The sequence below is a fragment of the Amphiprion ocellaris genome, chromosome 14 (genome assembly GCF_022539595.1).
Source record: "Amphiprion ocellaris isolate individual 3 ecotype Okinawa chromosome 14, ASM2253959v1, whole genome shotgun sequence".
In the NCBI taxonomy this organism is placed as follows: domain Eukaryota; kingdom Metazoa; phylum Chordata; class Actinopteri; family Pomacentridae; genus Amphiprion; species Amphiprion ocellaris.
In genome coordinates, this window is record NC_072779.1 from 32,231,589 (window position 1) to 32,258,344 (window position 26,756).

At 37.1% G+C, this 26,756-nt stretch overlaps 1 protein-coding gene across 2 annotated transcripts in view; it reads right to left on the reverse strand.

The window, feature by feature from the left end:
• Positions 1 to 3,788: 3,788 nt before the first annotated feature.
• arl10 (ADP-ribosylation factor-like 10) overlaps positions 3,789 to 26,756 on the reverse strand; it is a 30,607-nt gene continuing 7,639 nt past the window's right edge. The window contains exons 2-4 of one of the 2 annotated variants that reach the window (XM_023261253.3): positions 23,105 to 23,282; positions 13,005 to 13,180; positions 3,789 to 6,758 (exon numbers count right to left, since the gene is read on the reverse strand). In XM_023261253.3, coding sequence (XP_023117021.1) covers positions 6,585 to 6,758; positions 13,005 to 13,180; positions 23,105 to 23,282 — 528 coding nt within the window. In that variant the 3' untranslated portion in view covers positions 3,789 to 6,584. The other variant, XM_035943947.2, reaches the window with a different exon arrangement.

A 26,756-nucleotide genomic window follows, 5' to 3' on the forward strand; every position in this document is an offset into this window, starting at 1 on the left:
GCTGTGGAATTTGGTGAAAACACAGACAAACTAGCATTCATGAGATACAAATGATGAAATCTCTTCAGCAGAGGTCAAATTTTAAACTATTGACCCTTGAAAATGGAAGAAAGTTAAAAATTCCATCTCAAACTATGGAATTTTTAGAACAATTTCCGCTCAACTGTCACTAATTTGTTTGGAATTTTTGTTGCATAAAATGTGGATATTAAACATTTTAACCACAAAGCCATTTTAAAGGTTCAATATCTCTGGAAATATAACTCTCACAGCCATTAAATTTGGTCAAAATAAAGGCAAAATAGCTTCAACCTTTGACCATAAAAGATACATTTTGTGTAGCTGTGCTAGCAAGCTAAATGTCAACAGGCTAACTCAGTGTTCACACTGGCATCCTAATTGTTAGCATGTGCTACATGTCATGCTGCCTTAGTAATCTTCTCTCTATTGTTTTTCTTTTTCATACAGTGTACAGACACTAAAAGCAGCTGTTGTGAAATGTACAATCAATAATTACAAAATCCCTGAATGTGAGGGAAAAATTCCCACATTATCTTCTGATTGGCAGACGCTGTAGGAGGACGATATGTCACAACTCTCTGCTCTGGTCAAGGTTACAGATTGTCTATTCTGACACGACTAAGCAGACTAGTTGTCTCCATATTGGTCTGTAATCTAAATCTGACCTTCTACCAACTACAGTATAAACCCAAAGATCAGAGAGAATCCTCAGAACTGATGCTGGTGTTGCTTGCATGAACTGCTGCTCTGTTGGTGTCACTTCTCCTGATATCAGTGAACTTTACTCACAACCTAAATCATCTGAGTTTGTCTTTATTTTCCATAAAAGTGAAATGCAGTAGAGCTGATGTGGAACCAGTGAGTGTTCATCGTACACTAACTTTGCCAATAACATTTCATGGAAAGCTGACCTTAGATCAACATTATTGATCCGTTCACATCTCATTATACAGCTTCTGTTGTTTTGCTTTTTTAATGTGGAAGCGGAGGCCGTTGCTGTTGACTTGTTATGTTGTGCTGTTCTGATTTATATGCTTGTGTTACAACACAGTTGTGGATTCTTTGTGTGATGATTTGCTTCCAGATCTCCAGTCTCAGCCTCTTACTGTGATATTAAAGCTGTTATTGAGGCTCAAACGTCTCGTATTTCCAAAATATTAAGTCAAGGTCGTTCACCTTTAAATGCCACCTGTTAAAACGTTCCAGTCGCCAAAACTCCGGTTTAACAGGTTTCAATTGATGAATCATTCATTCATTCGTGTGTTGTGATATCAGTCCTACAGGCCGATGAGCTTTCGGTTTGGGATTGAGAGCTGCTCGCTGACTGAGTCATGTTGTGGAAACACTGAAGCACAGCCACGCCTCGGCCAAATGAAAAACTTCCCGCTCTGCCAGCCGGAGAACTTTGGCCCACAGATCGAGGCGAGGCAGAGTTTATCTGTCACTGTTTACTCTGACTTCCTCAGTCAGCTGATACGGGAGGAATGAATAGTTTTCCACCGCTGAGGGGATAAGCTTGTTTTTATAGATCCATCCAGTGCAGGAGATAATCTGAGAACATGTGTACACGTCTGTATTTATTAGCATGTGGCCTCTCATAGGTGGTAGGATTTGGTTCAACTGCATTTTATTTGAATCCTTTCTTTCTGTTTTGTTTGGTAGGGAATGAAAACAACTTAATTAAGGACATGCATCTTTATTTTATCACTGCTCGGTGGCTGAAAATGGCTCCTTGTTGTGGAGGTTGAGCTGAATTCTGCCAAAAATAGGACAAATGAGAGGCTGGAAGAGCTGCTATGTGTAAACTGATATGTCATGTTGTTCTGGTAAACCATCTATAGTTTCAACAAATGTACACTACCGTTAAGAAGTCTGGGGTCACTTAGAAATGTCCTTATTTTTTAAAGAAAAGCATTTTTTCTCAATGTAGATAACATGAAATGAATCAGAAATCCAGTCTAGACATAGTTAATGTAGTAAATGACTATTCTAGCTGGAAACAGCTGATTTTTAATGGAATATCTCCATAGGAGTACAGAGGAACATTTCCAGCAACCATCACTCCTGTGTTCTAATGCTACATTGTGTTAGCTAATGGTGTTGAAAGGCTAATTGATGATTAGAAAACCCTTGTGCAGTTATGTTAGCACATGGATAGAAGTGTGAGTTTTCATGGAAACCAGGAAAGTGCCTTGGTGACCCCAAACCTTTGAACGGTAGTGTACGTTGTCTTTTTTAGATTCTTAAAATAAGTATGAACTGATCAGAATGATGTAGATCTAGTAAACTGCAATGAATCCTAGTAGAAATGTAGTTACAGATATCTTGACTTGGAGTTTTGACAAAGCAAAATGATGTTGCAGATTTCTGTAGTAGTTCTTGCTTTTGCTATCGGGACAAGCCTATGCTACATTCTTCATTTACATTTGTTGTCATGGAAAAAAAAGATGCAAATCAGAAATTCTATTGATGTGTAACATCAGTGGTGTACATTATTACTGCTAATTGTGAATTTCCCCGGTGAGGGATCAATAAAGTTTATCTTATCTTAAATGTTAACATTCCTTTGCTGGCCTAAGGTCAGTAAACACCTATAAGTCTCTGTCACGGTGCTCCTTTACTGTCCTGATTCATCCCAGTTTGATGAAGCATGCATGCTGGCAAGAGGTCATGAAGAGGCACCAAGACTTTGTCACCCTTTAATAGCCATCCTCTAAAAATTGGGATATCCTTTATGGCAAAGATATTATTGCACTGCAAGTTCACTCGTCAAATGATGTTACCACCATGTTGGAGCAGGCTGAAGCCAAAGTTCTGGTAAACTTTCATCACAAGCCTCTAATGGAAGAAGCTCTCAGATGTCCAATGGGAAGGTTGTCATGTTCTGACGAGTCCAATCTGAAATCCAGAGATCTCTAGAATGACGTTGATAATATCTGTAGTTTCAATTCCAGACAGTCAAAGTCAGCTTTTCAATATTACTTACTATGCCTCAGCTTCACATCACATATATGAAGTATATATTTTAACAGCCTTTAAGAATTCAGAAGACTAGCCTAAAGATGCTGGTATCAGTTCCACATCCAAGTGGGTTGTGGAAGTCGATGAACTGAGCGGCTGAGTCTTCTCACAGAGCAATAAAGAAGAGTTCTTATCAGTGTTTCATTTACCAACAATATTATATCAGTAGTTAAACTCGTGTCAGGCTTGAACCTTCACATACTGCAGGCTCCTCGAGTCTTTCAGTCGTCTCATTTTTGGCTGAAGATGGTAAAAACAACCCAGTGGAAGTAATATAGTTCCAGTTTATCACTTAGTAGATATTAAACTGAGTAAATTGCAGGTTTTTCTACATGCTGAAATAGAAGATTTGTTGGGGTTACAGAGTCTGTTGGCTGAACACAAGTTCTGACTGTAATATGCTGGACAGACGGACGGACGGACAACATTTAAGACTTGCGCGTTGTCCTCCTGCAGATTCTGCATTTGGCAGTGGTTTCGCTGAGTCTGATGAATTTTATCTACACTCTGAATGGTGTCAGCTGCAAATCTGGGCTCACATTAATCTTGAAACGTCAACATTTTTCATTTACAGATGTGTATAGTGTTGGACAGAGACAGACTGCGAATGAAATGCTCCATGATGGATCTCTTGGCTGTAGAGATTCTGTATATTCTACTAACATGGACTCATCCCTCTGTGATTGCACTTTTATAGAATATTTTTCTTCACTACATAAAATGCAGGCAAGAAAACTGGACAGCTGTGAAACTGAAAGAGACTTTATCTCACTTTGGTTACAGATTTTCTTCTATTGTTTTAAGAAAAACACATACAGACTTAATAATCCAGTTTTCCATTTAAGAAATTGCCGCTTAAGTTCTTTAAAAGAGCTACAAAAACATGAAGACATGCATGAGTTCATAACCAACAGTGCACATGAAAACAAGAATCACTGGACATAAAAACACACAACAGTCCACTGAACACTTGTCTAAAGTGAAAACATTTAAAGAATAAAGATTGAAAGAATAAAGAATAAAACTTCACATTCATTAAAGAAATTGTGCGTCAATTTGTAAACTTTGCTGCACATAATACTAATAATAACAATTCCAGTTTTTCCAAACACATAGCTGTAAACTCAATTCACAACTGCGTTTCTACATTCGAGGATGTGTTTTACTGTTTTCTACACAGGTTGGGAGTGTCGGGGCTCAAAACACAGTTATTCTTGGTACTGATAATTCAATTCAGTATTGAAAACAGAACAAAATTTCCACTTACACACTCAAAAATAAAATACAAGCATAAAAAAATGCTTTCAACAAAACACAGCGTTTAAATAATCTCATTACCTTATTTAAAAAAAAATCTAGTGTGTGTTACAATCACAAGCTTCACATTTTTTAGAATAATAATGCTGACAGTGATTTTCTACGCCGATGATGTTTGCATTTACATTACAGAGAATGTCACATTTTTTATTAGTTTTAGGTGGGACTAAAACGCGAGTTTATCTTTAACTAAACTGGGTTAAACTTTGCTTTTAACTAGCTTAATAAAAGTCTGCTACCATTATTAAGTGGTGGAAAAAGTACTTGGATCTTGTACTCAAGTAAAAGTACCAGTACTACACTGTAGAAATACTTTGCTAGAGGTAAAAGTCACACGGTGAAATTTATACCAAAGTACAAAAGTAGTTTTAACAGCAAAAATACACTCAAAGTACCAAAAGCAAATGTACTTATATGCAGAATATTTTATATTGTTGGTTTACAGGTACTGAAGTATTAATGTGTTTGTTACTTTAACACTGAAGCTGGTAAATATGATTTAACCACTTAATCTAGTTTATCTGCTGAGTAGAGTATCATATATTCTAATATTCCATCATAATTCATTTATTGATGATATGTAGTATTACTAAAATAAATCTGCAAAGTAACTACAGTTTTTAAATACATATAGTGCAGTAAAAAGTACAATATTTGCCTCTGATTTGTAGTGCAGTTTGGAAACACTCAAGTACAAGTACCTTAATTGTACTCCAGTACAGAACTTGAGTAAATGGTTACTTTCCACCACTGATGGTATTGAATTCTTACGTCTTGTGATTTAGGAGATTCAATACAGATGGGAGTGCTGCAGGAGCACTGAGAGCAGAGCATCACTGCACGATGACACAAGGCTGAATTTAAATCAGAATCAGGTACAAATTTAGATTGTTTATCTCAGAAATGTTTGATCACATCTCGTAAATATTTAGCAGTACTTAAGAGCTTAGTGCAGTTACACGAGCTGCAGGATCGACAACCACATCTGCCCAACCTGCAAAGAGTTATTAAGCTAGTTAAAAGAAAACTTCAGCCAAAGTTCAGTAGTATTTTAAAAACGGCAAAAGAAGAATTGACATATTACTGGTTTGAGAGTTCCATCTGGACTCATGGCAGCCACTAGGCTTCAATAAGATGTCATTGGACCCCTTTATGTCCTGGAATGCTTTAATATTTCAATGGACGCAACAGGGGAGTCATATTGTTTCTGCAGCTAATTGTATGCAAATTATTGGAAAATTGTAGTCGAAGGTTCGTCTCACAGCTCAAAAATTCTCAAAGACAGTTCTACCAGATCTCAGAAAACCATCAGTAGCTGTGTTTCCTCATAACTGTCAAGTAAATTTACACAAAACTTTTAAAATGTGACGATAAAGAAAGTTATTCGTTTCAATTAAATAAAAGCTGTGGAGCGAATAAACTCAGCTGTCAACAGAAGACGGTGGTTTCGGCTACATGGCTGTTAAAAAACAGAGCAGATGGAGCCGAAAATAAGAAGAAAGCGAAGAACTTTAACCATCTACGAGAGAGGAATCAAGAGAACTGTCTTTAATTGGGGAAGTTGTAGTTATACTTTCTTGTGGAGTGGTATTGGCTATATTTGGTGCGATTTGAAGACAAAGAAAATGAAAGAATGGGAAATCCAAACTTATTTGGAAAGTTGCTTCCATCACCACCTCAACCGAGTATACCAACATTTTTGTGATTTCTGTTTTTGCATCATGACGTTTCATTTAACTTTTTCTGATGGGATACTTTGAAACTAGAAATCATGTTTCCTCGTAAAGCTCAGAATTAGATTATTATTAATTCAATTATCTCCTGAAGCCCTGAACGTCGCCGTGGTTCTGCTCGGCGGACTCCAACAGACCAGACTCTGTATCTGTACCTACAGACCTGACGTAGAACACATATGTACAGTATGAACTACCTGCTGTGGACGTTAACATTCAGTCTGAATCACTGGCAGCAGCTGAGCTCCGGATCTTTGAGTCATGAACTAACTTTAGTCCTTCTGTCCTCCTCTTCTCCGCTGAGTAGGACGAGGTGAAATGTGAGAAGGTGTTTTCACGAGTGCTATTTCTAAAACAAACCAACGTAGTCTGAACAGGAGAAACTGGAAAACTTCCACTGTGTCTTCACCGTCTCCTCCAACGAAGACGAGGAGGACATTCTAAAGCAATCATCCCTTTGCCTCCATCCTCCTCCTCGTCGGCTCTGTGGGATCAGACCAGCTGGAGGAGGAGGTCCTGGACGGTATCCAGGCCATGGCAGGACCTCCTCAGGGCTCCATCAGAGTCCAGCTGGGCAGCCAGAAGAAACACCTTCCTGTCCTCGGTCACGGAGCTCAGAGACAAGGCTTCATGGAGCTCCGACACGCTGACGGCGTTCGGTTTGTCCTGCGAAGAGCAAAAACTGGGATAAACTGACAGATAAGACAAACCAACATACTTTAGAATTAGCTTAAAGTCCGTCCTCTGTGAGCTATTAATTCATTAACATGTTGCTTATGTGTTCTATACATAACAGACTTTTAGGTTATTCATTGATGGTACGTCTGTATTAGCTATTAAACTGCAAAATGTTATTTCTTCTGTATGCTGCTGGACCTGGAAAACCAATTTTGTTCCTTTTAACATGTTTAAATGGCAATAAACTGAGCTGAACACTACCACTATATGTTATTTAATGCTGTTTTTGTAAGATATCTTTACACTGTGATTCACATTTTGCAGCTTTAATAAGAGAAGATGGTTGGATTTTTTTGGTTTCTGTCCATAATATAACATCTTCATCTTACTTTCTGAAGAGCCTTGTGTTGGGAATTGGCACTATATAAATGAATAATAAATTTGCAGCAATGTTTATTAGATTTCTTTAGAATGTTAATGGGATAAATTTGTTTTTAATAGGGAATAATTCATTATCCCTCTATGCTTGATATCTGCAAGTTTTAAAACATTTAGATTTGATATTGAGCGTGGTGTGCGACAATCTTGAAAAGCTAACAAAGCTAGCAACAAACAGACGATGTACTGTCATGTTTTAGCAAATATTGTGAGAATTTTATTAAAAATTTTAAAAAATGAAATATGAATACGCAGCATGTCATTGCCATCAGCATTAGCATAGTTAGCTTAAGAACAACGTTAGAGGATGTAGTGTGCGCTGTTCCTAAAAAGCTAAAAAAGTATAAAGTATATGCACATAGTGTGTTTTTGTCATTAGCATAGTTAGCTTGTGTTGACCGTACAAAAATAACACAAGTAAACATACTGTGTGTGTAAGACAAACTCGAACACTTATGCAAGCAATAAACAGAAGTTGTGCTTATTTTTCTTCAAAATCAATAGTAAACTATGGATATTAGCATAGCTAGCTTATGTTTGTCATTCACAAATTCAAACAGTGTACAGCAAACTCAAAATGCTAACTAGACTAGCAACAAATAGAAGATGTGCTTAGCTATGTTTTGGCAAAAAAATGTGAGAATATAGTCTACTATCGTCATTAGCGTAGTTAGCTTGTGTTGGCTATTCAAAAATAACATAAGTACATGTAATGTGTGAGACGACTTAAATACTTTTGCTAGCAATAAACCAAAGCTGTTTTTGTGTTTTGTCAAATATGAGAATAAGTTTTATTCAAAATCAATAGTAAAATGTGGATATTAGCATAGCTAGCTTATGTTTGTTATTCAGGAAAAAATTCAAACAGTGTGCAGCAAACTTAAAATGCTAACTAGACTAGCAACAAATAGAAGATGTGTTCAGCCATGTTTTGGCAAAAAACACAATTAGAATAGCATATGTATAGAGCATGGTTTTGGCAGTAGCATTAGCATAATTAGTTCTGCTTTCCAGTCAAGAATAACATTAAGAGACTGTAGTGTGTGACAGACTCAAAAAGCTAACAGTCTTAGCAACAAATAAGCTGTGTTATGCTAGGTTTTGGAAAATATTGTAAGAACATAAGTTGTTTTTTAAAAATCCAAAATACACACACAAAAATAAATATGGTAATGCTTGTATCATTAGCAATAGCATAGTTAGCTTGTGTTTTCCAGTCAAGAATAACATTAAGAGACTGTAGCGTGTGACATACTCAAAAAGCTAACAAACAAGCCGTGGTAAGCTAGGTTTTGGTAATTTTTGTAATACTATAAGTTTTTTTAAATCAAAAATGCACAAAAAATTAAATATAGACATGCCGGTATTATTAGCTTTAGCATAGTTAGCTTGTGTTTGCCATTCTGTACTGACTTTATGCATGTCTACTGTGCAACAAACCTGAAAAGCTACATATGCTTCCAACAAACAAGCTGTGCTGAGAGTTGTTTTAGAGAATACAGTGACAATATTCTTTATCCAAAATTAATATGGATTCACGGTTTATCTTTGTCATTAGCACAGTATGGACATGTAGCACGTGTTTGTCATTCAAGATTGGAAAAAAATTAGTGTCTTCAACACACAGATGCTTTACATATGACGAAAACATGGAAAAATATAGTTTTCATCAATTTAAGCATGACTGATTATGTATTTTTGTGGGACAAATGCAGTAAATATTAGTAGAAATGAAGAAAAACATGCTTTTGTAATAAATATTGTTGTTAAAAATGAAGTTCATGTTGTCTGTATTCATCAGGATACAATTGAAAAAGTTTTTTTTTTATGGCTAAATACATATTTTAAATACAAAACTTTAAAATTTTTCCCAAATGAAAAACATACATAGATTCAATGACAGTACAAACTTGTTTTCATACATTTCTGTGTGGCCAAAAAAATAACCAATGATTGTTTTCCACTTTAAAAGGCTTCAGGAGAGTAAAATCACTGTTAACTTACATAATACCTAACGATGTGTCATTACAAAAGACTACGTGTCACATCTTCAAACGCTGATTGTCTCGTTTATGATCAGAACTCCTGTATGTGAAGACGATGGTGGATTTAATGCTGCTGCCTACACAGAGCAGTCAGCTGCAGTCTACAGACGTCCGCCTCGTTTCTCTGCAGGTTCTGGTGGAAACATCCTTTGTGGCTTTTAAACAGAACGAGCACCGAGGCACAAAGAATAAAGTGTTGGTGGGCGAACGGTGGTATCACTGTCAGAAAGAGCTCCTGAAAGTAAAGACGGTAATTCTTTTATTCAACCTGAGCTCACAATGCTTGAGTCTCTCTTTGTTTTAATCGATTAATCTCTCAAAAACTAACAGAAACAAATAGTTAAGCTGTTTTCTGATGGAAACAATAGTTGGTTTTGTCTGGATGAATGTATTTTTCTACTATACAGGCACCTACTGACTTCCCTTATTTGAGTTTTCAAAATAAAAGCAACAAGTAAAAAACCACAGCGATGGATTACACCATTGATTTCTCCAAGTAAGTTGAGATCATATGGAAGTAAATCAAAATCAATGGCTGTCTAGAACATCAGAAAAACACATTAAAAGTACTTAAATATGTACAGCAAATACATACAACCACCCACTGACATCCACTGTTAAAATTAAACACCAAATAACAGTGACCGACTACACAATGTAATTGAATGGATTACACCAACATAATTCAGTTTTCTCATGAATTTCTGGATCATATGGGAATAAATAGAAATCAATGGCTGTCTAGAGCAGAAAGGTACATTCAAAGTCTGAAATTACACAGGATGTACTTAAAGATGTAAAGTAAATACATAAAGGCACCCACTGATGTGCTCTATTTGAGTTTTTAAAAAGAAAACAACCAAATAACAGTGATTGATCATGCAACCTAATTCAGTTTTCTAATTAATTTATAGATCATATGGGAATAAATAGAAAAGAAAGTCTCCCTAGAACATCAGAAAAAGGCATTAAAAGTCTAAAATTGTACAGCGAGGTAACTAGAAATGTACAGCAAACATGTGAAGCACAAATACACTATTTTTGGTCAATTTCATACAAAAAAGGCCAAAATAAATTAGTATTCTGCATCACTGCTATGTGAACATACTGAACTTATTGTAGATTTTTGGATAAATTTAGCCATTGACTTCCACTAGTACTTATGTTTTTATCCATAACATGCAGCTTTCATGCAGCTACTGCAGTTTTCTTTACATATTATGTGATATAATATTAATATATAATATTTTCTTTTCATTATGTGAACATAGTTTGATTGTGGGCGTCGACACAAAGTTGCTGTGACAAACAAAAACGAATATTTAGCCAAACATTGGCATACTGTGGTAAAACTCAGTGTTTGGTTGAAATATAGCTACAGGGAAATTACCATTACAGGCATGTGCATGTGGTTTAACTCTAATTTAAGCACTAATTTTTTAATTTTCCGGTCAAAAAAACAGGTTGACAATCAATTTCTTTAAATATCAATAACCCTTTTTATTACTACTAGCACGGCTGAACTACATGTTAAATGGTCATTTAAGTGACTTATTTATGAGGTACGTAGACAAACTCAAAATTCTAACTAGACTAGCAGCAAATAGAAGACGTAGTTGGAAATGCTTTGGCAAAAAACGGAACAAGAAACGACTTTTTATTACTACTTAAAGACTATATTGCAGTGTGAAGCATGCCCAAACTACATGTTAAATAGTCATTTAAATGGCTTATTTATGAGTTATGTAGACATCTAACAACCTTTGATTGTTAAACTCATTTTAAATGAGCTGCTCAAACGTGTTTTGCCTGCAAATGCATTTAAAAATGTACAGCCAACACTTAAAGCAGAGACAATAAAGTCGTGTTTAATGAAATGAAGCCAAAAAATATGCTTGAAGGCACATTTTGTTCTGGATTTTTGGAGGAATAGTTTAATATTTAATACCTAAATCCAATACTGTATAAAAATCCACAGCTGCCCTCTATAATAATGGAATAAACCAGTCGATTGTCAGTCGGGCTTCAGTTATTCAAAAGGTTACTTTGTGTGGAAATCAATGGAATCGAAGAGCCTCCCTGAACACTGGAGAACAAGTTCACATACCATATATCTAAATCTATACATGTACATCTTGATGTATAACTTCAGATTACCATGACAACCTAACAGTAAATCAGTATTTTTGTGCAGCAACAGGTTCTAAAGCCCACAGCAGATATTCTGTCTGATGATCCTCATTAATTTTGCAGATGAAAGTAGAAAAAAGGACTGTGCTGTAATTTCAAGCCTGTAGAGTCTCTTGATGATTTAAACATGACGTTCTGCACAAACTAACGGGACGGCTCGACATCTGCGCTGTGTTTACTCCAACCAAAACCACCATTTTCCTGCTAATATCTCCGGTAAATAACAGCAGCAGGATGATAAAAGCTGCAGCTCCAACATTAGACGTGACAAATCTTCCCTCTTCCCCGGCGGGATCCTGCATAATTCCACAAGTGTCGCACCGTGTGAGGAAATATGAGGCAAGGAGGAAATGTAGAAATGTTTCTTTCAGGAGTCTGATGGATGGTGGGGAAGACGTTTCCACCTCAGCGGTCGGTTTATTCATGGCATCGACTCCCGTCACTCGTTTTTCCACCAATACTGAGCTCTGGCAAATTCACAGGAGTCACTAAAATATATCAGAGTTCTTGTTTTGCTGTGTTCAGGGCAGCTGTTGGTTTCCATTGATGTCAATATAAAATAAAAAGCTGAATATGTGAAGCTCAACTCACAGTTGACTGGTTTATTCCATCATTATGGCAGCTGTGAGTTTTTCAATGGAAGTTAATGGTTGACTAAAATGCTAAGAAAATATTTCTGTAGAAGTCCAGACGAAAATATTAAGTGGTGCTTTAAAATAAGTATATTTGTGGCTTTAGAAGTATTAAATACAGATATATTACATATTAAAATGCATAATATACAGTTTTAGATTTTAGAGGCATTTTTCTACTGTTCAAGGCAACCAGTTTTCATATCAAATTACTAAAAGTTAAGTATTCATGTATTAAATTAAGTTGATCTCCTCCATTATGTGACATGGCCAGTAATTGTACATTTTTATATAGTATAGAAATAAAAGGAAATCTATAAAAAAAAAGTATTAGGCTCGTTGTCAAAACAGCGTCAAACACTGTTTTGACGCTGTTTTGAGGTTTTATTTGTATAAATAATTATTTATAACATATCTGTATTTGTATAAATACAGATATGTTACCACTTTAAATAGATTTTGGAACCATATGAAATTACTAAAAAAAATTAAGAAACAAATTAAGTTCATGTGACATGACCAGTAATTGTGTAATTTTTCATTCAGTACTAAAATGAACGGAAATCGATGGCTGACTAGAATGGTAACAAAATATTCCAAAAATCAAAAAAAAGTTCAACTGTGCCTTGAAATATAATTGTTTGGGGTTTTATTTGTATTAAATACAGATATATTACAACTTTAAATTGATTTTGGAGGCATTTTTCTACTGTTAAGGGCAACTGTTGGTTTCCGTATGAAATTACTTTTAAAGAACATATAAAAGTCAGTTGATCTCTATCTAATGCAAATTGTTTAGCTGTCAAATACCTTTAAAATTGATGCTGTATTTTGGGGTTTGTTTGAATTAGTTGGATAAAAACAAACAAACAAACAAAAAACATCTGTCTGGTTCTTTAAGAAGAAATGAGCACATTAAGGTGTTTTACCTGTTTGTTGCCCAGGACGACCACCGGCAGCTGAGGCTCCACCCTCAGGAGGCGGTGCAGCTCAGCTTTAGCCAATGGGAGGCGACTTCTGTCCGACGAATCCACAACGTAGACCAGAACGTGAGTCCTCCTCAGGTAGTCCATCCAGTAGCGCCTCAGATCCTCACCACCACCGACTACAGCAAAGAGAACATCATGATGAACATTTCAGACTTTTTTTGTTTTTCACACAAACAAAACGCTGGTTTTTGATGAGAGACTGCAGGAAGATCAACCTGCTTATTACCATCTTGGGGAAAATCTCTCGTCTATTGTCTTTAAATAAAGATGGACAAACTCCATAGGTTTCCTAAAGAGCGCTATTGAAGTGTCCGACTCATGAAAACCAACAAGCAGAGTGTGTTGACTGGTCGTCCAAAGAAACTCAACTTTTAGCATCAGTTTGACTCTCAATCAGAAAAACAGATAGTTGACAGAACTCTTTAGAGTTAGGACCTGCGTGTGCTGCAGTATAAATGTATTCATTACAGGGTGTTTGGTTCTGTGGATCCTGAAGTAAGCTGGTGTGGAAACAGGAACTAAAGTCCATAACACTGTCTGGGAATTACGAGGAATCCACTGAGTTGAGGTACAGATACTCCACTGAATCTGATCGGGATCAAGTCAAATCAAGACATTTTTTACCTGATATGTATCAGTATAAGTACTAACCTCATCCTGATCTTGCTTGTTTACGTACTGTACGTCTTCACATAGGTTTTGTAAAGGTAGAGTAAAATATGTGGCAGGAAGCGATGGATGCAAACCTGGCATTGTTATCACTTAGTAATGAGTTAACCAATAACTCAAATTAAGCCCAGTGGATGTTTATCTTCTGTAAAGTCGACTGTTACATGTAGAAACATTGTCCTAAGAGATGTCAGCTTGTCTGAAACACATTAGTCCTGGTTGGAAGTCACTGACCATCACAGTCATCTTTGTCATGGTGCCCATTGCTAGCCAAACTTCTATAATGCTCTCTGCTTACTAACATGAATTGGCTATAGTCCCTCTAATACTACATTTACCCTCTAATACTACATTTACCCTCCAATACTACATTTACCCTCCAACACTACATTTACCCTCTAATACTACATTTACCCTCTAACACTACATTTACCCTCTAACTCTACATTTACCCTCTAATACTACATTTACCCTCCAATACTACATTTACCCTCCAACACTACATTTACCTTCTAACACTACATTTACCCTCTAATGCTACATTTACCCTCCAATACTACATTTACCCTCTAACTCTACATTTACCCTCCAATACTACATTTACCCTATAACTCTACATTTACCCTCTAATACTACATTTACCCTCCAACACTACATTTACCCTCTAATACTACATTTACCCTCCAATACTACATTTACCCTCCAACACTACATTTACCTTCTAACACTACATTTACCCTCTAATGCTACATTTACCCTCCAATACTACATTTACCCTCTAATACTACATTTAGACTCTAACACTACATTTACCTTCTAACACTACATTTACCCTCTAATACTACATTTACCCTCCAATACTACATTTACCCTCTAATACTACATGTACCCTCTAATGCTACATTTACCCTCTAATGCTACATTTACCTTCTAACACTACATTTACCCTCTAATACTACATTTACCCTCCAATACTACATTTACCCTCTAATACTACATTTACCCTCTAATGCTACATTTACCCTCTAATGCTACATTTACCTTCTAACACTACATTTACCCTCTAATGCTACATTTACCCTCCAACACTACATTTACCCTCCAACACTACATTTACCCTCTAACGCTACTCTTTGTCTTCTTGAGCTGACATTTAACCACTTTTGCAGATCTTTAAAACACCCTTTTACATCTTTGTGTCATTTTTACATTTTTGTGTGCCATTTTTGTTTTTGTATAATTTTGTGCGTTTTCATGTCATTTTTACATCTTGTGTCATTTTTACATCTTCTTGTGTCATTTTTGCCTCTTTTTGTGTCATTTTTGTATGTTTCTGTATCATGTTTACATCTTCGCCTTCAACGCTGATGTGTTTTCCACGAACATAATCTGAACCTCTGAGCTCCTCAAAGCAAACAGACCAGAAGAAAGTCAAGAAAAAAAGGAGAGAACATTAAAAGAAAGACGCCTGACGCCACCAACATGTAGAGGAGCAGACTTTGACACGACTCTGGAATGTGTCGGATTAGTTGAACTTCGGACACTTAACCCTCCTGCTGTCCTCATTTATGGGCACCAAAAAATCCAAAAATTCTGCAAAAAAATTCCCCAAATTTCTGAAAATTTGCAAAACCTTCAGGAAGAAAATTCCAATAATTCCTTTAAAGTTTCCCTTAAAAGATTTGTTTAAAAAAAAAAAAAATCCCCCAAATTTGGCAAGAAAATTCTTGTAAATATTTTCAAAAAATGAGTAAAAATCTTCCAAAAAAATCCTATAGATATCTAAAGTGATTACTTATATACCAGTAAAACTTCTAATATTTTCTTTAAGAACATTCACATAAAAATCTACCAAAATCCAGTGAAATTCACTGGATTTTGGTTGATATTTTTGTGAATGTTCTTTAGAAACATTTCTTTTTACATTTCTTTTTCCAACAAGAAATGTTCCTAGATTTCCCGAAAATGTTGAAAATGTGGACATCAGACGTTTCACTGTGAAAATCTATATTTTTCTCCACATTTTCAAACTTTAAAACGGGTCAATTTGACCCGCAGGACGACGTGAGGGTTAAATCAGCCGTGAAGACATGAAAGCTGCAGAATGAACATAACAGCTGCATTTCCAGTCACATGATGGAGTCGTGGTGAGATGCAGAGAGAACCAAGGTCACGTAAAGCAAACAGAGGCCAGTAGGAACCAGTCAGAGGGCTTCTCCATGGATGGGAGGCGGTTGGTTCTCCTCCTCGCCCACTCTGTGAGTCAGCTGTGTGGGTCTAATGAGGCGTCCCGCTGGGATGGAAACGCTGCGTCCACCAGGTATTTACTGCTGCCACGTCTGTCAGCTGTAGCTACATCTCTGCCCTGTTTCCTAGCAACATTCTCCACTTAGTCCGGCGCTAATGAATTCTTGCAGCTGAAATCAGAGGCGGGAAGTCGGAGCCGCCGCAGGTCAGTCCTCCTGCACAGCACAGGCATTATGGGATGGAAACGGTTCCTTTGAAACTTTCCACCACAGAGAAGCAGATTTTCTAACGCTGTGAGTGTGTAGTATCAGCATCAGAATGTTCTGTTGTTCCACCACAACACAACACAACTTTTATTCATCACCAAAATGTCAGAGGAAAGCTTTAAGAGGAAACACAGTCGACCTGAACAATGACATTTTACATCTTGTTGTGTCATTTCTGTGTCAATTCTGCATCTTTTTGTGTCACTTTTACATCTTTTGGTGTCATTTGTGAGTCTTTTGGTGTCATTTTTATATATTTTTTGTGTCATTTTTACATATTCTTGTGTCATTTGTGTAATTTCTGAGTCTTTTTGTGTCATTTTTACATATTTGTCATTTTTACATCTTTTTGTGTCATTTTTGTGTCAATTTTGCATCTTTTTGTGTCACTTTTACATCTTTTGGTGTCATTTGTGAGTCTTTTTGTGTCATTTTTATATCTTTTTTGTGTCATTTTTACATATTCTTGTGTCACTTTTGTGTCAATTCTGCATTTTTTGTGTCATTTTTATATCTTCGTGTCAATTTGACATCTTTTTGTGTCATTTTTGTGTCATTTTGTGTCATTTTTGTGTCAATTCTGCATCTTCTTGTGTCATTTTTACATCTTCTTGTGTAATTTTTGTGTTTTTGTGTCATTTCTAAATCTTCTTGTCATTTATGTCATTTTGATGTCCTTTTGTGTAATTTTTGTCTTTTTGAATCATTTTTGTGTGTTTTTGTACCATTTTTACATCTTTTTGTGTCATTTTTACATCTTCTTGTGTCATTTTTGTGTCTTTTCGTGTCATGTTTACATCTTCTTGTGTCATCTTTGAGTGTTTTTGTGTCAGTTTTACATCTTTATCTTCAATGCTGATGTGTTTTCCACCAATATAATCTGAACCTCTGAGCTCCTCAAAGCAAACAGAAGAGAATAAAGTCAAGAAAAAGAAGAAGAGCCCATTAAAAGAAAAAAAAGTCTAGAGGAGCCGTTATATTTCTCGCTGACAGATCGTGTCTGGAGGAAAACTGAATCAGACCGATTTGCCCAGGAGGGAAATGTGGATATAAATAAAGGCGAAGCGCCGTCTGGGCCTGATTCTGAATGAATCTGGTTTGTTTAAAGCAGGAACAGCTGATCTGATTGGGCCCATCGATTTGTGTATTTAACGGGGAGCTGCTGCCTCGGTGAGACGCCCTTGATCAAGGCGGTCAGTCAGGGATGTTTTTCTGAGGCCGACCTTGCAGCGACGGCTCCTTTGTGTGGATGAATAACAGCTCATCGTCCTCGGATCACATTTATATAAAGAAAACTGGGCAGATAGAAAACCTAGTGGGGCGCTTTAGTTCCATAAAATGTCACTTCTTTGCTAATAAACCCTCGTTTAATTACCGAGTCTCCCGCTGAGGTCACTGCGAGTCTGAAGACGAGCTGTTCTGGGTTAAATCCTACGAAGGGACCACGGTGTTCTTTTCTTTTGTATCTTTGCTTTTTTTCTCGGTGGAAAATGATTGAAACTTCACAGCAAAGGAAGCGATTCTCCTGAACCTTCCTGAAACACCCTCTTTAAACGTCAACATTTACTTTAAACATCAAGATTTATTATAGAAATAGGTCTGTGTCAGCAGTCATTTTTGTACTTTTTTGTCTCTTTGTGAGTTTTTTGTGTCTTTTTGCATCTTTTTGTATCATTTGTTTGTCTTTTTGTGTAATTTTTTACATCTTTTTGTGTCATTTTTACACCATTTTGTGAGATTTTAATATTTTTATGTATCATTTTTGTGTCCACTTGTGATCTTTACACCTTTTTGAGTCATTTTGTTTCTGTGTCTTTTTGCATCTTTTTGTGTCTTTTGTATGTTTTGTGTCATTTTGGCAACTTGGTGTGCATGTTTTATGTCATTTTTGCCTCTTTTTGTGTCATTTTTGCCTCTTTTTGTGTCATCTTCACATCTTTTCATGTCTTTTTGTCATGTTTGCCTATTTTTGTGTCATTTGTTATTTTTATATCCTTTTCTATCATTTTTGCATCCTTTTGCATCATTTTTACATTTTTTCCATCATTTGTGTGTTTTTGTTCTCTTTACATCTTTCTGTGTCATTTCTACATCTTTTGTGTCATTTTTACATCTTTTGTGTCATTTTTGTGTCTTTCTGTCATTTTTACAATCTTTCATGTCATTTTTGTCTTTTTGTGTAATTTTCATCTTTTTGTGTTTTCTCTTGTGTCATTTTTCTGTCTTTGTGTCACTTTTACATCTTTTATATCATGTTTACATCTTTTTGTATCATTTGTATGTCTTTTTGTGTCATTTGTGCCTCATTTTGTGCTATTTTTGTGTCTTTATGTTCTAATAACTGTGTCATACTGCACTGTACTATGGAATCTCCATTTCTACTACATCTGACAGTCGTAGAATAACACATTTTGAATAGTGATTACACAACCCTGTTTCATGTATTCAGACACTTATTACATCTGTTTAAACTCTGGTGTTTAATCAGCAGCTGTTTTTCAGATGATTTTCTGAGCTGATACTGTCACTGATCAGCACAGGTCTCTTTCTTCACATCAGACCAATTAGAACAAACTGCTCCAATGCTTGCACAACTCCTAAAGAGGAAAAGCTTAGTTCCTCTTCCTCTGAGCGCCAGAAACCCCCAAACTCATCAAACCGCTGCTCCGTCTGATCTGATCTTCATCCTTTCATTTGGAGTTTAAAGGCCTTTGGCTGGATTTTCTCCCCGGTGGACTTCATGAGCGGCTCTGAACCGTCAACTCGACTCTGCATCAACGTCAGCGGCTCAAACACTCGACGTTTTCACCACGATGAGACCGAGTGGGTGGCGACGCTCGCTGCTCTCACAGATGAGGAAGAAGATTAGCGGCGCTCACCGATCCCCGTGTTCACATCATGAATAAATCAGCCGCACTGTTTGAACCAAGAGCGTTTATGTTATTTTTAGCCGCTGTTTCAGTAGAAGCTCTAATTTACTGGATTTATGAGTCCAGCTCCTCCTCTTCTATATATTTAAACGTCTCTCTGTGTTCATTTGTGTGAAATTAAACAGAAATGCAGTTTTTTAAGGCGCTCTTTGGTGACAGAAGCTGCAGAAGGATGAACACATAAAGATAAACCGGTGAGAGTCGGCAGATTTTCTCTCTGTTTTACAGTTTCAGGGAAGAAAAGGCAGGAAAACATTCAGGCCGAGAATAAAACTAATCCTCCAGCATGTTCAAGTCAGAAGCTCTTTCTGGGGTTTTTCCATCTTAAATCCTCATCTTCCATCTTTTGTGAGCATTTTTGCCTCTTTGTATAATTTTTACATCCTTAAATGCCATTTTTACATCTTTTTGTGTCTTTTTGCATCGTTTTGTGTCATTTCTGAATCTTTTTGTGTCCTTTTGTGTCAATTGTGTAATTTTTGTGTCATTTTTACATCTTCTTGTGCCCATTGTGATATTTTTGTGTCATTTTTACATCTTTTTGTGTCATTTTTGTCGGGCTGGCCCGAATAGCAATTTCTGGGCTCAGGACATTTGGCCCCGATTAATGACGAATATCCGAGTATTTGGTTCGGTTCGTAACGTCCGACGGCGGGGGGGTGTGCGAATTGATGAACCAAATGTGCATCGTCCAACGGGGTGGTGTGGGTCCGAATATTCGGATCTCAAAATAAATATTGGGATACCACCATAACGACCGAATATTTGGATATCCGGATAGTCAGGTCCAGCCCTACATTTTGGTGTCTTTTTGTCTCATTTTTGCATCTGGAAAGAGTCTGAAGATTTTCTCTGAGGGAAGAAAAGGCAAGAAAACAGCTCAAAATGTGAACATTCAGGCCGTGAACAAAACTAATCCTCCTGCATGTTCAAGTCAGAAGCTCTTTCTGGGGTTTTCCATCTTAAATCTTCAGAGGCCGTCTGCTCAACAATCTCTGATTTTCTTGAAACAGTTTTTTAAAATCACAAACTCTGGATATTTAAAATGATATCTTTGAAATTCTAGATTGATATATTAAATACTTTAAAAGATATATATTTAAACACTTTTAACCCACTTTCAGCAGGTTTTGTCATGCATTTGAACAACAATATTTAAGGAGCTACTGACGATAAAAACCTGAGAATTTCACTGTTATTTCTCATCATGTCAATAATTCAGAGTCTTCAATTAGTCTATTTCACAATACTTTTGTTTTTCTGCTACAACCTGTTAAATCTGCTCAATCAGTTATGAAAATTAAACAAAAATAGCCTTTTCATTTCCATTTTTGTGATAAATTTTTCATATTAAAGTCTTATATATGTTTAGTTTTGTATTAATCTAACATGTAGCTACATCTGGTTCAGAAAATATCACTAGCTGACTAGTTTTTTTGTTAATATGAGCTCAAAGACAGAACTTTTTATGACATTTATAGGAAAGACTCTAAACAGCTGTCAGCAACCAATTAAAATTCAATCAGTTTGGATCAAAATCAGTGCTGAAATGTAGAAAAGTCTTCAAATCTGGTAAATTTGGAGACAGTTTAGACTTGTGTTGAAACTGCTATGGAATAATTATGCTGTATTAATGCTTTTATTCATCATTATTCGTATTAATAAGAATATGAAGAATAAGAAAACAGGTGAACAGTAGCTGCTGGATTAGGTTTGTTTCGTGTAGAGCTTCAACTGATGACTATTTTCACTGTCGATTAATCTGTTGATTACTTTTTTGATTAATAGATTGGTTGTTTCGTCTAAAAATGGTGCACTAACCAAAGATATTCAGTTTACTGTCATAGCAGGGGAATGAACCAGAAAATATTAACATTTAACAAGCTGTAATCAAAGAATTTAGACGTTTTTTTCTTAACTCAAACCCATGAATCAATAATCAAAATAACTGATTAGTCATGGCAGCTCTAGTTTAAAGCGGTTTGCATCAAGAAAGTTTGTTTTTCCTTCTGATCTTCAAGTTAAAGCGAGTGACGTTTACGATATTGAACCTCCACGTTTCAAGTCTGCAGGCTGCTATCTGTATTAAAGTGAATCAGTGATGAATCACCCTCATGCATGAATCACACATCGATACCAGAATAGCTTTATGTATGATCCATGAAGATGAACAGACCTAAAACACAGTGTGGAGAATAGTCTGACTCACTGCCTGAAGCCTGAAGGTGTAAACCTGACATTCAAACCTCATATTTCACACAGCTTTGTCCTCAACCTGTTAGTGTTTTCATAATACATTCACTACATGAAACAACAAACTACATGCTAAAAGTGTCACGTTTTGCCAAAGATTTGGATTGCGCAGTGAGACAGTTTGCTTATTTTAGTGAATTTGGAAGTTCAATATCATTACTTGCCTCCCTGAGTTCAAATGTTTCATGAAAACAAACCAACTCGTCGCTCTTTTGAGGGGCACCATCACTGCATCCTGGGCTTAGCACCAACGAAGATGACTGTGATTAGCTTAAATGAATGCGAACAAACAGTTTTTACCCACTTATAAGAAAAAGCTAATAAGGCACAGTCAGATCATTCTTCACAGCAACGTAGAGCTACTAATCCATAGTTGGTTAGTCTAATGTGTCACCATTTGATGTTGTACTGTAATTTAAGCCAACTTGCTGGTAACATGCACAAATGTAATGCATTGTTGGGCGGGAGCGTCACTAAAAGTTCAGGTGTAACTAGTTTAACTGCATTTCTGAGTAGCTTAATGGCAACAGTACTGTCTTCTGAATCAAACAGGTTTTTTAGCAATGTGTCGACAAAATAGCTACGAGCTACATTTTTGTGAGCATCTCTAAAGGAACAAGCAGAGCTTTTTAATGGATGAAATAAAAGATCTATACATGACATCGCTTGTATACACTGACATATATAACCAGTCTGCAAATACCAGCTAGCAGCTAATCAAGTGCTAACTACTAGCTAGCTATATGCTCTTCATTGTCAGTTGGCCACAAATTAGTAAACCTTTAATAAAATTAAAATGAAGTAGCTTCTGACGTAGTAAACTACTTCGGCCATGCTGGTGTAGCTTAGCATGCTACATTTCTATGTTGATAGCTTTACCAGAGAGTAGCTACTAGCTTAGCTTGCTACATTTTTTGAATAGCTTACCCAGCAGTAGATAAACTAGATGTGTTCAAATGTTAGCAATTTCATATGACAACTGCAATTGTACAACACTTAATCAATAAGTTGTCAACTGTTCAATTAATCTGCAACTATTCTGATAATTATTTAATTTGTTTAAGCAATTTTTAAAGGAAATTCTATGTGATTCTAAGTTGTTAAATGTAAATATTTTCTGGTTTGTTTTCGTCTTTATGACAGTTATGACAGTTATATTTTGGTTGTGGACAAAACTAGACATTTAACGACATCATCTTGATCTTTTTAGACATTTTTCACAATTTTCTAACAATTTATAGAACAAACAACTAATTAATTATTGAGAAAATAATCAACAGGTTAATTGACAATGAAAATAATCACTAGTTGAAGCTTTGGACACCTGTGAGTAAGCTAATGCTAACGTAGCATGCTAACTATCATCAGCACAATCTGCACTTGAGTCTTTCAGTAATATTTCACAAGAGAATCTCGTTTTCCTGAAATGTCTCCAGGCATCTTTGTGGAGTTTTTGGCAGGTTTTATGAAACAAATGTTACTGAACAGAGGAGTTTAACCCTCTGATGCATAGACCACATCAGGAGATACCCATTTTCCATTGGATTTGGGTCACTTTTGACCCATGTTATGCATCAAAGGGTTACGCTCTTTCTGCTTCTCCGTTTCACAGTTTGATGAAACGGCAGCTCGACTGCCTGCCGAGTTTGATTACGAGGGACGAAAGGCGTCTTACTCTCCAGGAAGTCCAGCTGGCAGGCCGGTGCGTCCAGGCTCATGAAGTTAAAGCCCCGGGTGGGTCGACAGCGGCCCCTCTTAGCCTCCCCAGGGGTCAAACCCTGCAGCATGCTGCTCTTCCCAGCGCCATCCAGACCCAGAACCAGGACCTGACGCTTCCCTCGTTCTTCCTCCTCCTGCAGGCCGAGATACAGATCCACAAGTGTTCAGAAATGGAGACAGGAGGCAAAAATCAAACACATGACTTATTCAGCACAGACTGAGGCTATTTGCTCAGTTTTAACGGGAGTCAGAGTGTAGAAGAACGGCGGGTTTGCACTTGATATGCAAATATTTAATAGAGTAAATGGTGCACTTTAAGCTGATCAAACAGGTGGTGATGCTGGAGGTCTTTAGGTTCTCCAGTATCGCTTAAATAGCCGACATGTTTTCAGGTTCACCAGCTGTATTAAATGTTCCACACCAAAACCCTTCACACAAAGCAGGAACAAGATCACATTAAAGCTGCAAGCAGTGTTGGACGGGTCCTCGCATCCTTGCTGGTCGGCGAATCCACGCATGGCCACCAGGTGGCGCTGCGACCGAGAGTGCATGTCGGCCTGTGGATGTGATGTGGGCTGGAGTCTGATCACACAGGTAAAATTTCAGGCAGATTGGAGCATGTTCAGGCTACTTATAGAGCTTTTCCTGTCCATCCACCAGGTGGCGCTGCGACCGAGAGTGTATATTGGCTTATGGATGTGATCAGGGTCAGACTCTGATCACACATATAAAATTTCAGGCATATCGGACCATGTACAGGCCAGTTATACAGCATTTCCTTCCATCCAACAGGTGGCGCTATGACTGTGGCTGTATTTCAGCATGTGAATGTCATCAGGGCTGGACTCTGATCATACTTGTAAAGTTTAGGGCAGATTGGAGCATGTTTAGGGCAGTTACACAGCAGTTGATGTTTCATGGCGAAGCATCAAAGTTCAGGAGGCCGCCATGGCCACGCCCTCAGACTTTTGCGGAGCATTTTGATAACTTTTGATCACCCATGCCTGGAGTACATCCTGGCCAAATTTCAGCTCTCTCTGTGTTACCCTGTTTGAGTTTATAGCTTTTGAAAATGTCTAAAAATGACCCAAAATCGTCAAAACATATGATATATAATTCAAAATGACCGACTTCCTGTTGGGTTTTGGGGATGGGTGTCAATTACATTTTTGTGCATCCTGATGAGTTACATAATTGTGTCAAATTTCATAATTCTAGGTGACACATACTGGCTGTAGTAACTGTTTGAAATTTTCCAGGTGGCGCTATGGAGCCACTTTGCCACACACATGTTCAGTTTCCCTAAAATATGAAAGGGGTTGCCAGTCCAGATATGTGTGGTAATTTTGGTGAGCATTTGAGCATTTTTAACCTGTCAAAAAGTACTTTGTTTATTACGGCAATGATGCGTTGCCGCAGCAAGTGATTTATGAATCGTCAAAATCTTCACACTGTGCCATCGTCAAGGTGTAACCACTCACCTGACCAATTTTCAAGATGATTTGACAAAGTTTCCGGCAATGGTAGGTGCAAATGTAATGACAATTACTTCCTGTTGCCAATAGGTGGCGCTATGAGTATTTCTAAATTTATGAGTGTGGATGTGTTCAGACCCGGACTGGGGTCCATCATATCAAGTTTGGTCCAGATTGGACCATGTCCAGCTGAGATATAAATAATTCAATTTTCATGGCGAGAAATCGAAATTCGCCGTGCTGCCACAGACACGCCCCTTGACGACGAGTCACCATTTTCTCCGTGAGTCATCAGCAACCTGTTCAGGCTTATGTCACCAAATTTGAAGTGAATATGATCAACGTGCTAAGAATAGTACATCAAAGTGTAAAAAATGTCTATTTCCTGCTACCACAAGGTGGCGCTGTGACTGTCAATGTACATAACCACATGGATGTTGTCAGGGCAGGACTCTGATCATACATGTAAAATTTCAGGCAGATTGGAGCATGTACAGCAGAGTTAGACACCACTTCCTGTTTCATGGTGAAGGATCAATATTTTTGGGAGTCGCCATGGCCACGCCCTTTGAGTTTTGCACAGCATTTTGATAACTTTTCATCACAAATGGCTGCTGCATATACTGGCCAAATTTGGCGTCTCTCGGACTTATCACCGCTGAGTTATTAATCTCAAAAAATTTCAAAGCAATTCAAGATGGCCGACTTCCTGTTGGATTTACAGTATGGCCATGATTGACTTTTTTGGGTTTCCTGATGTGCTGAATATACATACAAAATTTTGTAGCTGTCGATGAAACATCCTGCCAGTTAGCCTAATGACCAAATTTTCAATTTTGTAAGGGGTGCTATGGAGCCATTTTCCCACACACATGCGCAACTCCCATAAAATATCAAATTTTTCGCCAGTCCTGATGAGCATGCCAAGTTTGACGCACCATTCGGTGCTTGGACCCTAATTAAAGTATGTTTTGTTGTTTTAAATTGAAACTAAAGTGCCAAAAGTGCGTAAATGTGGACAATCTGGGATCTTTCTAAACTGTCTAGGTTGAGCGTTGATTAACAGCAGCTTTACTGACGATGGAAGAGTCCAAAAATACGCGTGAAAAGGAACCAGATAATAACCCTGTTCCTATGGATTAAAATGTTTCAACTGCTACTAGACGTATTTCTATGATATTTAGACATTCGTGTTCTGCTCAGGACAATTCACGACATTCTTCCTCGATGCATTAATTTCACTTTGCCCAGTATTTTGGCTTGTGGTTTTTAGTTTAGTGCTGATTAGCATGCTAGCACGCTAATGGAATGGCACCCTAATTGGCCCTTTCTGTTTCCACTGGGGTGCAGAATCCAGTAGCATTAACTCTGATAGCACCACCACAACAACAAATAGCAGTTATTGGACATAACTTCAGTTCTATGTTGGAAATACAACAACAGAGGTTTGCTATGCTAGCTTGTAAAGGCTACACGGAAGCACCTAAACCAGAGAAGGTACTGAAAGAGGTTCTGGTGGTTGGAAAACACACAAAGGTCAACAAAATTGTAAAGCAAAATAATGTTTTTGTAAAGTGTTAGGTATCAAAGTAGGAATAAATGCAGGACTTCAGGTTCACAAGCAGAACATTGTTCAGAGCATCACACTGCCTTCTTTGGTTCACCTTCTTCCCATAATAAAACCTGCTGCCATCTGATCTCAACCATTAGTCACTTTAATCTGCATGATTAATAGCCATTATGTTGATATTAGGTAGATTAAGGTCCATCATGTATAATACAGTGGGATCTCAGCTGTATGATTACATTAGTTAGATTAATATCCATATTAAATTACACTGTAGGGTCTGAACCTTATTTAATACATAGCCAGTAGTGGATACAGTCATTATTTTACTGCTTTTCTCCCTATTTTGGAAGTGTTATCTCACTTTCAAAGTGGCTTTGAATTTTAGAAAAATTTCTCAGAATTCACAATTTCTTTAACGTGCGTGTTTGCCGAGTTTGTCAGATGACGTGGCGGCTGGTAAACCTGGATTTTATCAGTGCCTGAGCAGCAGCTGTTTCATAGTCAACCTGCTGTCTAACAACAAAAACAGAAAAAAAACATTTTCTGTATTGAAATAGAGTATA